This window comes from Pecten maximus, chromosome 8 (assembly GCF_902652985.1).
Source record: "Pecten maximus chromosome 8, xPecMax1.1, whole genome shotgun sequence".
Taxonomy (NCBI): Eukaryota; Metazoa; Mollusca; class Bivalvia; order Pectinida; family Pectinidae; genus Pecten; species Pecten maximus.
This window is the reverse complement of record NC_047022.1, coordinates 16,015,778-16,031,420: the sequence shown is the minus strand read 5'-3', so window position 1 is coordinate 16,031,420 and position 15,643 is coordinate 16,015,778. Positions and strand designations below refer to the sequence as shown.

General features: G+C 35.4%; 1 protein-coding gene across 1 annotated transcript; it reads left to right on the top strand.

The window, feature by feature from the left end:
* The first annotated feature begins 311 nt into the window (after positions 1–311).
* LOC117332587 lies at positions 312–11,182 on the top strand. The gene is made up of 8 exons (XM_033891559.1): positions 312–388; positions 6,381–6,443; positions 6,817–6,960; positions 7,318–7,545; positions 7,997–8,275; positions 8,955–9,458; positions 9,770–9,964; positions 10,666–11,182. Coding segments are annotated over exons 2-8 (1,707 nt in total). The 5' UTR covers positions 312–388; positions 6,381–6,442; the 3' UTR covers positions 11,022–11,182.
* Positions 11,183–15,643: the final 4,461 nt, after the last annotated feature.

The following is a 15,643-nucleotide window of genomic DNA, read 5'->3' as shown; positions in this document are numbered from 1 at the left end:
TGACACTTGTACCGGTTACCGGGAATATTGCAACAATGGTATCGGTACCTGAAGATATTGTAACGCCTCCAACGGTTGGCATTGGCTTTTTAAAATGCCTATACTTGATGATTTTTTTTATCTTTCAAGGCACTGAATCATTTCTATTACTTCAAGAAAATAAACAGCTTAGTGGCCTATCACTGCAATAAATGTAAACAAGACACACACAGTGAGGTGTACTATCGGAAACCCCGGAACATTTGACACAACATGTTTAAAACATATATGACTGCACCTATTGATAATCTAAAAATAGACTGTCAGTTAAACACAGTTACACCAGGTTACACATACTCTAATGGCTACGGGTGTTCACATTATGGTGGACTATTCACGGTAATAACAGGTAAGTATTTTCCTGTATACGTTATTGTGGGTTTTTTAATCATTTACTTTATTAACCGACTTATTAACGGCGAGGTATACGATCAGCTATCTTATACGTAATTTGGGTAATTTCATATACCATGAAAAAATACAATCGATAACTATTTTTTTCAACCAAAATGATAAGAAAATATTAACAAAATGCCAATACATTGATATATTGATGTATATTGAATACCTTAGTTTGTGTCTTTAGCTACACAAACCTTGACTATTGACGACATTTCGTTCGTACTATGACCTGGATAATATACACGATACCAGGAAGTAAATCAACAGTAGGAATTTATCAATCTGAACATTTGGTGTCGTTCAGTGCTAGGTTTGCATACATTTTCAATAAACAGCAACCAAGGCTTATTAATTAGATTAGGAAATAAGCGATTCATTTGATTAATTGATAAATAATTTAAAATTAATCAAGAGTATGTATTTCACAATCTATTCCTTGAAAGTTAAAATGCATTTCCGAAGGTATAGCATACAATCGAATGCACAGCATAGAAACGTATGTAAATAAAGTGAAATTTTAGTTTATTTGATTTCATGGGGTATAATTTTAGAGCTTTTATACAATATCAATTTACTTATATTGATATAATCTACAATATATATCGAGATATATAATGGAAAGTAGTGCCTAGTAAGTAACGTTTTCGTACATCTATCCCATATTAGTGATGTATCAAAACAATTAAAATAGGGTTGATGTCTGTTGTTACGTAACAATAATTAGTCTCCGATAAAGCAAAAGCGCAACATTTGTGTCAGTACTACAGGGATTGTGTGCTATGTATTTGGTATAGTAACAAAGATGAAATATGCTAGATTAGTATCTGTCATGACATGATAATAATGCTTAATTTAACGGTATACATTGATAACAAGCACTATCACATACATATGATTTGGCTTAGAATCACTTATATACAACAAGTATAGACATATACGCCAAATGAATTCGATTATCCACAGCGGAATACATTACAGATGACGTTTGCCCTAATACATGTACAAACGTTTAACTAATGCAACAAGAAAATGGCCAGATATAGAACAAGGTAATGTATTGATTTACGAGGGATGATAGATATGTTGAGAGCCTCGTATTAAAGGAGGTACTCAAGGATGTTCTTTTTAAGTCCTACTTTTCTATGACTATATATGGCCTTGTACCCAAGTTCTGGTCTCATTTGGTTACTTTATATAGACGAGATAGCACTCTAAAGTAAACAAAACAAGCGGCTTTTGCAAAATGGACAAAATCGATGAAAGAAAGGTTTAACACCTAAGAATATCCATAATGATATGGTAGCAACACTAGGGACAGATGTCCCTTCATATGCTTCAGTGAAAAGGTGGGTGTCCGAATTTAAGCTAGCCGACAGAGCCTTGAGGATGACCCCCGTCCTGGAAGGCCTGTCAATGTTGCAAACCCAGAAATGGCAATAAAGTTTATGATAGTGTTATGACTGACAGACGAGTCACAGAAAGATATATAGCCAGGAGAGTTTGCATTTCACAGAGAAGAGTACATTCCAGGGTTACGACCTCGGTTTTCTGGGATGCAGATGGTATTCTGCTGATGGATTATCTTCAAAAGGGACAAGCAATCAAGGCACATACTATGCTTCACTTCTGAGGCAGTGACGGGAAAATTTTAAACTTAAGCTCCACGGAAAGCTCACTAAAGGCGTGTTAATCAATCAGGACAATGCTCCTGTTTACAAGTCTGTCATTGCCATGGCTGTCATTCACTTTGTGGCTTTAAATTGAGTGAGCATCCGCCTTATTCACCTGAAATCGCTCCACCAGACTTTCGTCTATTTCCAAAACTGAACACAGCTATTTCAGGCACCCACTTTCAGTCCGATGATGACGTAATACATGCAGTGGATGAGTTTATGAACAGCCAAGAAAAAGAGTTCTATTAAAAAGCCACTGAGGCCCTTAAACACCATTTGCAAAAGTGTATAGATAATGAATGGGATTATGTTGAAAAATAATTATATATGTCCGGCAAAATTGAAATCCTTCATTATGGGGCTCACAACATATCAATCAGCCCTCATACCTTCCATGATGACTTGTAACAGAACGAACCACTACTGACAAGTCCTAGAAGGACGAAGCAGCTGTATAATGTCTCTAACCTCACTAACGAGTCCTAGAAGGAGGCAATAGCTGTCCGATGTCCCTAACCTCGCTGATGAGTCCTAGAAGGAGGAAATGGGTGTACGATGTCCCTAACCTCGCTGATGAGTCCTAGAAGGAGGAAATGGGTGTACGATGTCACTAATCTCGCTGATGAGTCCTAGAAGGAGGAAATGGGTTTACGATGTGCATTACATCTCTGGCCTCTGGTGTGTCATTTTGATTTAAACTTTTTTCTTCAAAAGTATAAAGGCTTATTAGTAATTACAACATTACAAAGGCCCTCTCCACAATGCTTACCATTTAAATTGAGCAATAGCATGATATGATCACAATGAAAACCATTTTTATACAAATAATAAAACAAAAATGTAATCATAACTTATTACCGACACCTTTGGCTGGATTTTATATAATTTTCCAATTTGTTTGCATTGATATCTACCGCTAGATTTCAATTTCTTTGGAGCAGTAAGTTTAAATCTAAGACAACTTCCAGATTTAAATTTTGTAAATATGAGATTATGGTAAATTTTGTATAATATATTGTGAACAGGTGAAAAAGAAATGATTGGCAATCTCGCTGAAATTTAAGTACACTCAGAAGCTAGATTTACTCATAGTTTGGTAACCTACATGTATATTTGTACCTGAACTTTGTTTATATAATTAAATAAGTATTTATATAATAATCCGATTTTTTATGTTAATAACCGTAGTGACTGAACAACAACTGTTCTGAATACATATGGGAAAAACTAGATGATCTGACCACACGGGAACATTGTACGATGTTTACTTGCCGAAATATACGCAATTTAATCCAAAACAGCCATTCGGAACACGTTCGGCCTTTTAAAATTGTCGTTCACGGAAATGGCCGAGTAGTTACGATTGGAAATTTGCGGTAAATGAATTTGATGACGTAACCGGAAGCTCACATGCTATTTGAACGTGACCTGGAAAACATGACGATAATAAAAATAGAACACCTTGAACATTACCGGATTATTTTCGCATTTTTGAGACACCAAATTGCAATGTGCTAAAGTACATCTGAAGGTAACACTGATTTTGTTCATAGCTATCGTATCAAGTAAAACGATCAGTTATTGCGAAAATAGCAGTATTTGCTTCACCTAGTTGGGCTAGACCTACTTTCGTTTAACAGTTTACAGATATGGTCATATTAAATAATTCATCTTTTCAACGATAGTCGATCTAATTACTTATCCGGGGGATTTTTCTATTACATTGTAAGAATATTTGTACTTCTCAGTGTACAGTGCATCTTTGTTTCAAATTGACTGGTCTGCAGGTCTGATCTGACCCCCTCAGCTGACCCTGACCACAGGACCACGTTACTATCGTTTCCTTTTGTAAACACCTCATTAAATGTATCAACGGCAGAATCGTCTGGATTACTACAATTTTAACCTTTTAAATACTTTAATATATAAATACTTATTACCGGTTAGCTTGTAATATATATATATAATAATATTGTCATATTACATTCATATATATTTTCTTTTCCCAAAACGCCAAAACTGTAGGTCTCCTTTCCAAGTTTAAACTGTTCTAGGAAGACCAAATAGTATTTGATCTTTAACTGGGAACCGTAAAATCATTTCAGTTTTTTTTTTATCGAAAGTGCTTGTTAAAAGCAACAGTAGGTCGGAAGAGGTCATAAAGAAATTGTAATTCTATTTTCATTTTCAGAAACAGCTGTAGATTCCCCTTTTTCCTTTTTTCTGATTGCTTCTCTAAACATGTTTTAAAATATAGAACAGCAGTGATATGCTACGTAGTGTTTCCCTTTGATACTTTTCAAGGAATTATGATTCATGCAGAGTACATCCATTACATAATTAGCAGGCATATCAAATTACAATGTACTGGTTTAATACAAGTGTTATAGTGTTATATGTTCAAAACGTTTTCCTGTTTAAAATATGCCGTAACTGAGTACATTTAATTTCTTCTTTACTGAATTATAAATATAATCCACATGACCAAACAATTTAAAAGGAGGTGGTGCATAGGAGGGCTAAATCGGCCCACGGCGATTTTTTTCCCGGAAACATATTTTTGTCAAAAGCATAATATCCCCGATTATGTGGGAGGAATTAATTTCCATTCCTCAATGTATATATTCTTTTTTTGGTGATGTCATTTTTCCCCCATCTAACTGCATAAGAAGCTAATGTTTTGACCACTAATTATTATAGAACACATTTTTATTTCCTATTTGTGAAACAAACTCACCCCATTTGTTTAAGGTTTAATTTTGTATATGAATCATCACGCTCCGTGACACTAAAATTAAATTTCAGCCTAATTTGATGTCTTCTAATTGTGAAAATCATTGTTTTTAACTTTTCATTTAAAGTCTAATACCACAAAGTTATTAATGGAGTACTATCAAAATTTCCGGTTAGAAATAATCTATGGATATTCATAAACATTTAATAAAACAAATTTATTTGGTGAATTAGTGGATATGCCAAGATTTTATTATGTTAAATGCATACACCCCCAATTTTGGACAACATATCAAAGTACCGAAAGTACTGAAAAATAGAGGCAAATGCTAAAAATCCAACAAAAATAACAATGCAACCAGACTTTACTGCTTGTGTCAGACAGGGTGCTCCTTTTTAACCCTTGGGTTTTTAATACAATTTACTTCATGACCTTTCTTTGTAAGCAAAAATCTTTTGTTATCCAGTAATTTTTGATGATTTTTTTTTGGTTGTGTATCAAGATTAATATGCAAACATGTTTTTTAAAAGCAAAATTTGATAGTACTCCAACGATTATTACATTTTATCTACTTAACAAATAAAAGAAAATTTCAAGAAGGTAATTTTTTTACTGATACTTTTGTTAAAAAAGCTGTAATTACACTTTCTATTATACAAATTCATACTAAACACACATGTTTTTATAAAATATAACATCACATGAGACTATCAATGCAATATGAAATTTATCAAGTACTTTTGTACGAGAAATATACTGAATTTAAAAGGGAGGGTACACATTTTTTACAGAAATCATGTTAGGTGGCGCTGCGTATACAGCATTTGCCAATTTTCGTTTTAGTGTCTAAAATGACATGTATTTGGTAAAAGTCTATCATAATATCATGCATAAAATAATATTCGGCCGTGGGCCGCCATGCACCACCTCCTTTTCATTATAAGCTACACCCAAGTGCTGATGTGGCTCAAAATTAAAAAAAAATCCACTTAAGGTTATAGTAAGCTTACCCAGAAAGACTTCACAGCTATATGGTGTCCCTAACATCAGTGGCTGCTCCTAGAAGGATGAAATAGCTGTATTATATTCCTAACATTACTAACCGGTCCTTGGAGGAGAAATAGATGTATGATGCCCGCAATATCTAGGACGAGTCCTGGAGAATGAAATATATGTGATATCCCTAACATCACTGACGGATCCTAGAAGGACAAAACAGCCATACGATGCCCCTAACACCAATGACGAGTCCTAGAAGGAAAAAATAGCTATATGATATCTGCTGCCCCTATATCACTGACGAGTCCTAGAGGAATGAAATAGCTGTATGATGTCCCTTCCATTACCGACGAATCATAGAAGGACAAAACAACTATATGGTGCCCCTAACATCACTAGTCGGTCCTCTAGGAGGATGAAACAGCTGTATAAAGTTCCTGTATCATATTATATGGTATAAAACGTCTTATCTATTGCTAAACTGATAGTTCATTATCTTGTATTCCTTGAATTCCTTTTATTCAACATTTCAGATATAACAACACAAAAGGGTTGATTTGGATTTTAGGTGGTTACTGAAGACCACTACAAAGCCAGTAAGTTATTTGCAGAACAATTCCCAAAACACAACATTCTGAAATGGATATAGCTGTTACAATTACATACAACAATATTTTTTTAATCACCATCATATTTACTGTTTGGCTAAAGAATCGTTTTATATCAAATACATTTTAATTATGATATTTCGCCAGTAATTGTGAGCGATGAAATCAGTCTATTGTTTTTAAAAAGGAAAGTAATTTTAAATTTGTGACCACCCGGTGCTTATGTAATGTTGTATCCATCTGTTTCATACGAAATGTCCACAGACTAAAACTGTTAACTAATAATAAAATATTTTTTAGCTTTTTTTAGTTTTGTTCTTGATATAACAACAAGTATGTATCATTATTCCCTGTTATATAGTGGCAGCTGAAGGCAGCTCCGTGGACAAATATGATGTTCAGAGTGACCTCCCCTCTCTGGAGTGGGAATTGAACCTCGTGCTCGACGACATCGCACAGGAAATGACTGAGGATGACGTCGACAGGATGAAAGATTTCTGTTCTGGTTAGAATTTATACATACTGTATATACATTTTGTTAAGAAAAGAATACAAATAGATACAATATTTGGGGGGAAACTAATGAGGGAGCTATTCTGTTAGGGACAAGTTTCCTAACCGTTAAAGGATACTAATACAAGTTGAGATTATTATAACATAACACACTTAAAAACTTGATCTGTTGTTCATCTAGCCGTATCCAAAGATCTGCCAATGCATTGAATTTTGTCAATTCTATGTCTATGTTTAACATGACCATATAATGCAGTTTCACAGCAGTTTCATAGTGTCAGATAGTGTTCTACTGGAATATACACTTCCTGTCGAACTTAAATAGTACACATGCGTTGTTTATTTATAGGTGAAGAGGGGATACCCGCCGGCGTCCTCGATAAAATCACCTCTGGCCGACAGTTCTTCAAGCTACTAAGACGCCAATGCTATCTAGACAGGCACAACCTCTTATATTTGCAAGCAATGCTGTGGAACCTTGGAAAACAGAGGAGAACATTGTACAAGAAATTATCTGAATTCGCTAAGCGTTGTGAATTAGAGCCTCTAAACTTTTTCACATATGAGGAAACAATAAGTACGTCCTAGTTTCGGTAACGCTTTATCATATCGGGATATTAGATCCACCTCATACGGTTTCGAAGAAAATAGAGTCATCGTTACGATTTTGCAGTCAGACCAAGTCAATCAGGCCTCAAAATCTACGTCAAACTGTTTTGAAGTAAATGCAGTATTTTTTACGATTTTCCACTTACACAGTAACCGGTAGAATCAGTCAAAATTGTTTTTTTTCTAATGTTATGGTATTTATTAGTACACATTCCGCGTTATAATGATGGAAACTTCTTTTTGAAATAATTGAAACGGGCTGGTTTATAATTAGATAATCAATTATCCTCCAACCTCTTGATTTATTTTGCTTGTTATCCTTGTTGACTTTCGGACACGTGACATCAGGAGCGAGTCCTAGACCCCCTGGGACTTCCATTCTAATATCGTGTGTATCTTTTATTTTAAATCTTTGACAGTACCAGGTTTCCAGTATGTACACTTCCATGTTTCGGGTACGGACACAAGTAGGCGAGATATCGACAGACTTCAAGCTCTAGTTGCAAAACTTGTACGAGCACCTCTTCATTTGGTACATGTTTCTGGTGTACAGCCTTTCCGTAGTATTATTATCACCTTCCGTGTCCCAGTCGACTTGGTGGGGGCCCTAAAGCAGCTCACAGCGGAGGAGAAAGGACTCTTACAGGCGGAAGGCATAGACAGTTTCTTTATTGACGAAGAGGAAATCAGAATAGCACGTAAGTTATGGTTCAAAAAATGTTGGTCTTGTTGATTGATATAGTTATTAAGAATCATCTTCGCTAGCCAAGGCTTCTGATTTCATTACACTCTACGAACCCTTGTCAGATACAGTCGTCAAAACGAGGGTTACCGATGTACTTCATCGGTGATGTTTACAAACACACATTCAGGCTTGTGTCAGTTACAGATTTATGATTAATAACTTCTATCAATTGATAAGACACTCTGAATATATCCCAAGAGATTGTACGTCTCTGTATTAAGGTAAAATGCCATGACATAGTCGACAAGTTAGCTCTGTACCTGGCTCCGCAAAGCTTTGTTTCGCAGTAAACAAAAATTTATGTTTGTAAACATCACCGATGAAGTACATCTGTAACGCTCGTTTTGATTGGTCGATGATTTCATGCGTAAAGGGTGGTAATTTCGAATCTCCTCTGGGGGGAAAAATGACGACTATATCTGCCGACGGTTCGTGGAATAAAACGTAATCAGAAGCCTTGGCTAGCGAATATGATTAGGAATATGTGTAAAGATTAAATACCAAACAATATATTAGTCCATACTCCCTAAATACTGAGTTGTTATTGATAAAAGTGTGTTAAGGCAGCAGGACTTGGCACCAGATGTTGAATATTTATTGCTTATATTGTAAAGTGTATTGTATAACTCCAGATGAGAAATCAGACATCCCAGCAAGACTGAGTGAACGAGATGAAGTTATCAAACTTATGAACAGAAACCGGAAGCTGGAAAAAGAAGTAGAAAGCCACCTACTAGACATTTCAGAAGAAGAAGGGAAGGTTGACAAACTTCAAGATGACTTGCAGAAAATGAACGACACTTTTCGCCAGGTTTTAATAATATTGATGGATGGTAGGAAAATGCAGAAGCCTATTGACTTTGAAAATGAAACCATTCTTGCTAGGAAAATAAAAGAATTCGAGATTAAGTATCCCAGATGTTCCAAGCAAATGCAGGAGCTATTATTGATTAAGGGCGTAGTTGTTCAGCAAGCCCAGATAAGTGAATGGAGCAACTACATCAATACCATGGTTACAGATTGTGAAGTTTTGTATAAGCAACTACATCGTGACATGTATGGACCATTCTCGCCTCTCTACAGCGATCCTGTCGACTGGCAAAATGAAGATTTGAAATCGGAGCCTTCTACTCAAGGTCTGCTAGCAAAACAAGTGGCATTACTTAATCGTTATTCGTTTGTTTTATATTTCAGTTTCCATTTACTACAGCAACTAAATTCGAACTCGATTAAATGTTTACGCTACTTTGTAAGATATTTCTTGTATGCGATTTTCCATGCACACATTTGTAGTAGTTTACATAGGTACAGTGAAATTACCTTTAACATTTCAACCTTGACTTTCATGTTATATGTCTACTTCCCTGTTTTGATATGCTAATATTTACTTATATATACGACAGCTGTAAAAACCATGATCTGATATTGTGTTCTTTATTTATCTTAGGCAATGTAACAGATTCCTTTGTGTCCGGAGAAGAGGCGGTCCTTAACGAGCTGTCTATGTTACTGAACGATGATGACAGATCAAAATTTAGAGGAACTGTTACGCTTTCAGCAGAGGAAGAGGAAACTCTGAAGAAGTCTCCACAATACTTTCTTGGAATACTATTAAAAAAGGAAACACTTCCGGCCGGAAAGGGTGAGATTCACTATTCCGACAAAGAATGCTTAAATATGGTTCTTTTCGTTGTACAATTTGCATCATCCCTGACCTCATTCCTAATAACTTTTTTAAAGCTTATGAAAAAAGATATTAAGCGAATACCGATGGATGTGGAAACAGAGTTTTGACATTTGAAATAAAACAAATAGGAAATATGTTCAAAAACTTACAAAATAAATACATGGTGGATATCACCCAGTGTTCTGGAAATGGCGAGTTTTCTTTTTCATCTTCATAATGTCAAATCGATAGTCAAAATAGAAAATTCCCTCCTGCCTCATAACTCGCAAGCGTGTGTTTTCTTCAATAATTGGTTCTATCATGGCAATCGTGATCCAGATATACCGGGAACAAGCTCAAGAATCAACAGAGATATGTAAATACCGTATATATTGGAGAACGGGATATCACTCTCAAGGAATCGATAAAAATTTCAAAATATTTAATCGAAATCGAAGCTCTGTATTTCACGTTTGTGGTTAGCCGCCTTGAATATAATGCTGTAAGTAAATAGATATAATACTAGTTTTTTTATCGTTAGGGCTGCAACATTTGATGTATGTAAATGTATAAATATTCACTCATATCTGTATCAAATGTCAAAATATATGTTATTTCTATGAAAGGTTGCATCCGTAAATAAACATATATCAGTTATATTACAATGAATCTTGCAGACAAAAGACAGTACCTGGTTGAAAAACTACAAGCAAGTGGAATGAGCGATCTGGAGGAACACGTCACACGGTGTTTTGATGCCGCAACGTGTCAAACCACTAATGAGGATGATGTCGCCAAGCTTGACCTTGTTCATCCATCTGCAATGTCCACCCCGACAGCTGGACAGCCAATTTTTCATAGATCATTTAGTGACGTATTCCCAAAGTCATCTAATGCCTCGTACAAAGCAGATGATATATACCAAACAGTAGTAGCGTTCAGAGACATCTTACCAGAATTACTGAAACAGCTCCCCGCAACAGACAGTCTTAAACACAGAACCAGAATGTCAACCACAATAGAGGTAGATTAACAGGCCAGTCGGTTAACACTGGAACACAAAATATATTGGAAATATTCTTAATTTTCAATATCTATTGATATGAACAATAAAAACACCTACATGTGTGAGAAAAGACATGTGATTGGCTGAGATGGGACACCCTTGTAAGCCACGACAACTGTTTTGATTCTTTCTGACTACAATGTCAATATAGGCCCTTATGAACTTCCTAATCAAACCGTTGCAATACCCGATTGCAGATGAGTCATTTTAATTTATTATGAACTAAAACATGGTTGTTAACCACATAACATATCATTTGATAACATATGAAACGTTTGCATAGAATATATTTTTCTCTTTCATTATATTTTGATCTGGGGCAAAGAAGTAATTCTAACAGTGTGGACAATGGAAACTGTCAAACTTTCGAGGCAATCCGCCCCTGTATCAAGACACAGAGAATGCAGGTACATTTACATGACATATAAACATTACTAGAAATTACAATAAGATACAGCAAGAGTAATATATTTTGGTTGTAGTTAAAATAGCAACCATGAACCCTTCGGCTGGCGTGGGCCGAAGGCGATGGCTAACGTGACATATACAGAGCCATGCTCTGTGATGGAAAGCTTTGTGACCAACGGCCAAGACATTTGAAAATATCCCGCGCGTGCAAATGTTGAAAAGTTAATAGACGTTTCGTCCCAAAATGATTATATATGGATACAGCTTATATTTTAATATATATATTGTCTTTTTATCAGCATTACCTCAGAATCATGTGACCAAACAATAGCAAATCTGGCCTTAGATGGATGGAATGTTTTCGCCGTCAATAAGATTAAGAAGCGAATCTCTACCATATTTTAAAACCTAATTGTTTTATACTTTAATATTGTTACACAAAACAGAAATGTTGATAAAGCATAATTATATTTTTGAATGTGTCGATTTGTATATAAAAATCAACAGGAAACTACCTATTAGTTCAAAATGTGTGACAGTAGTGATTCCAGTCATTTATCCTGTAACATGGCCTGTCCTGTAGACAGGGAACTCTCCATAACGTTACATTTAAGGAAACGTTCGAATGAATGAATTTGTAAAGGAAGGGCGCATCAAAATTCAAGCAATGTGATTTTAATTACTTTATATTCAGAGATAGAAATTAAATCATCTATCATAATTTTGGCAATCAGAGGGGGCAAAACAAACACAAATGCTTGATTATTTTAATAAAACACAAATCTGAAAACCTCCATTTGAACTTTATTTTAATTACCTACGATAAGAAAATAAACGTCACATTATTAACTTAATGGGAATCCTTTCCCTAACTGGTACAGTAAAACCCTGTCTGGCTAGTTTATCTGCAAACAGTCCCCTAACTGGTCAGTAAAATCCTGTCCGGCAAGTTTATCGGGGAAATCGCGCCCTAATTATTTCAGTAAAACCTGTCTGGCTAGATTGTCGATGGTAAAAACCCTACCTGGCTAGTTTATCGTTAAAATCGTCCCCTAAATGTTCAGTAAAACCCTGTCTGGCTAGTTTATTAGTACAGTAGTCCCCTAACTGGTACAGTAACTCCAACGGTTAAGTTTAAAGTAAAACCTTACCTGGCTACTTTTTCATTGAAGTACAATTGTAGTTCCCTAACTGGCACGATAAATCCCTGCCTAGCTAGGTTATCGACAAAATAGTCCCCTAACTGGTACAGTAAAACCCTACCTGACAATATTATCGTTCAAGTTGTCTCCTAACGTGTATGGTAAAACCATACTTCGCTAGATTATCGCTAAAATAGTCCCCTAACTGGTTCAATAAAGCACGGCCTAAACACTAAATACAGTTAATAGTCCCTTCACTGGTAGAATTAAGTCCTACCTGGCTAGTTGATCGTAAAAGTATTCCTCTACCTGGTACAGTAATCCCTGCCTCGCTTAATTATCGGTAAAGTAGTCCACTAACTGGTACAGTAAACTCTGCATGACCAGTTTATTAATAAATAGCCCTTAACTGGTCAAATAAAATCTTTCCCGGCTAGGTTATCCATAAAATAGCCCACTAACTGGTACAGTAGCACCCTACCTAACTGGTATAATAAAACAACACCGTTTTATACTTTATCGACGACACCCATCATGCAAATGTAGGTCCAATCCGTGTCACATTCTTACTATGAGAACTAAGGTCAAGATATAGCATTTAAACATCCGACAGAATAACGATACCGTAATTCTAATCCATAATCGATTAAACGAAGTCAAAAGAATTCATAGATATTTACATGGAAGCCATTGAAAACCACAAGGAAAATAAGACCACGTGTTCCAAAAAGAGAAAATGTCCTGTGATTCACCGACGACATCAACCATACAAATTTGGGTCAAATCCGAGATAAGACACACTCTCAAAATAAGAACTAGGGTGTTTACAAAGGAACCATAAAGGCATATCAACCAGCATCACGTCTGACGTCATATCGTATAAGGAAATAGAATATCTCCAAATAGGATCGTAATGTCGACCATGAAATGTCCCCGTTGGTCTTCATCAACCTAAGTCTCTCGAAACATGTAAACACGGAGGGCAAGGAAAGCAGGGATGTAACTATCTAGAAATGGAAAATTAACAAACGTTGAACGTAAATATCTGGGTAAGCAGCTGATTATATGAAATTTGTAACATGAGACGGAAACTTAAACGACCAGACCGAGACCTCCGAACTCCAGTGCTCAGTCCACTTTTGTTCTGCTACGTTCTTCCCTTCTTCAACAAAGTCCTCGAAGACATATGAGATATCCTGCACTACCTCCGTGGGTATCTAATTGGCCCTCAAATGTAACAGGAGAAGGAAAATGCAACGACAAGACCGAGACTCGAACCCGGGATTTTCGAACTATAAACGGACGCTCTAACTACTTCGTCTACCTGGCCACCGACACTAAACTCAGTCCTGTTCCGCTGTACATTGATGATTAACACAAATGTTTAATCTTAAACTACTCCAGTCTGAACCCATCAACATGTATGATAATAATTACTATTATGAAAACGATATGAAACACATGGTAGGGTAATGTTTTCTTAAACACTAAAAGATATGCAAAATGTAACGTTCGCTCCATTCTAGATTGAGTAAATAAGTACATGTATGAACTTAAAATGCATTTAATTTATAGATATATCAGCATGTTAATTAATTGTCTTAGAAATATATGAAGTCACTTTATGAGGTATTGTTCTGTTTACCAACATAGCTTACAATACCCCCAAAATAAGTAAAATACAACATGTACTAAAATATATATCGGAAGCTCTCAACGATAAATAATAAATTTTGAAGCGACAGAAAATAAAATAATAAATACTTATTACCAAATATTGACCTAGGAACATCATATTTCTACCACAATTCATTAATAAATTAAAGCAAATCAGCAATCTAACAATGAATATGAGCAGTATTCCGATAAAAATATTCTACTTAATTTTACTGATATTCGCTGAAGTGAAAATGAAGTAACATATTGATAAGAATTGTGGGCTAACATTTCACGAAATCATTCTATATCCCAGTGTTACCAATGACAGTTTTTGTCTTATTTGTGTCAATCATTGAAGTAACTATGATTGTTACCATTTTACTCATTGTTGTCAACCATTCCAGTTACCTAGAGATGTACCATTTGTTTCAATCATTCAAGTTACTGTGAGAGTAACCATTTGTCTCATTTTTGTCAATCATTCAAGTTACTGTGAGAGTAACCATTTGTCTCATTTGTGTCAATCATTCAAGTTACTGTGAGAGTAACCATTTGTCTCATTTTTGTCAATCATTCAAGTAACCGTCAGCGTTACCATTTGACTCAAATAATCATATCATTATATATGTCGTGTTAACTGAAGGCGGTATTTAAAAGGAGTTGACGTCATCTATCAGGACAATAATAACTCGTAGATAAATGATATACACTTTAGAAAATCTAGGTAATACACATATGTCACGTGCTAGCTTGGGCGAACATGTATTGACTGGGTGCACATTCATATGCAGATAATCAGATATTGAGGTGTTCCGAATAGCCACCTTTACAACTATTGGGTAATAACGTATATGACTTATAAGTCACCACATATGTATAGGAAACACATTATATCGATATTCCTGTGTGGGTTTACACCAATGGAGCGGTAAGTCACTGGAGTCACTTCATATCTCTTATTACATATCATTTATTATGTATTTATATACCGTTTGTTACATATTTTGTGTGTCGTTTCTTTTAACCGAAAGTAGGTCATACTGTTGTATAGTTACCCACTGAAAATGTTCTCGATTTTGTAATGTAGGTTTTAATTTGTGTGTAGATAAGGTAAGGAATAATCTTCCTCTCTTTTCGTCAGTGATCTCACTTAATGCACTGTCTGTACGGGTGGAACGGAAGAAAATATATTTATTGAGACACAAGGAAGTAAAAGAAATACAACAACAAAACACACATAAAACTTACATCGGATTGGCTCTACATGTCTAATAATAGACCTACTTAACAAAACCCAACAGTGACAAGATGTAATATTATAACTCTGTTTTTAGCAACCCTTTAAACAAGTTTAGGGTCTCATTTTATCATTCCTTTGTG

What these genes read in the sequence shown, in the direction of transcription:
- LOC117332587 (XM_033891559.1), top strand. An exon ending in ATCGGAGCCTTCTACTCAAG is followed by an intron (nt 9,459 to 9,769) that starts GTCTGCTAGCAA and finishes TATTTATCTTAG; the next exon opens with GCAATGTAACAGATTCCTTT. An exon ending in AACACTTCCGGCCGGAAAGG is followed by an intron (nt 9,965 to 10,665) that starts GTGAGATTCACT and finishes TGAATCTTGCAG; the next exon opens with ACAAAAGACAGTACCTGGTT.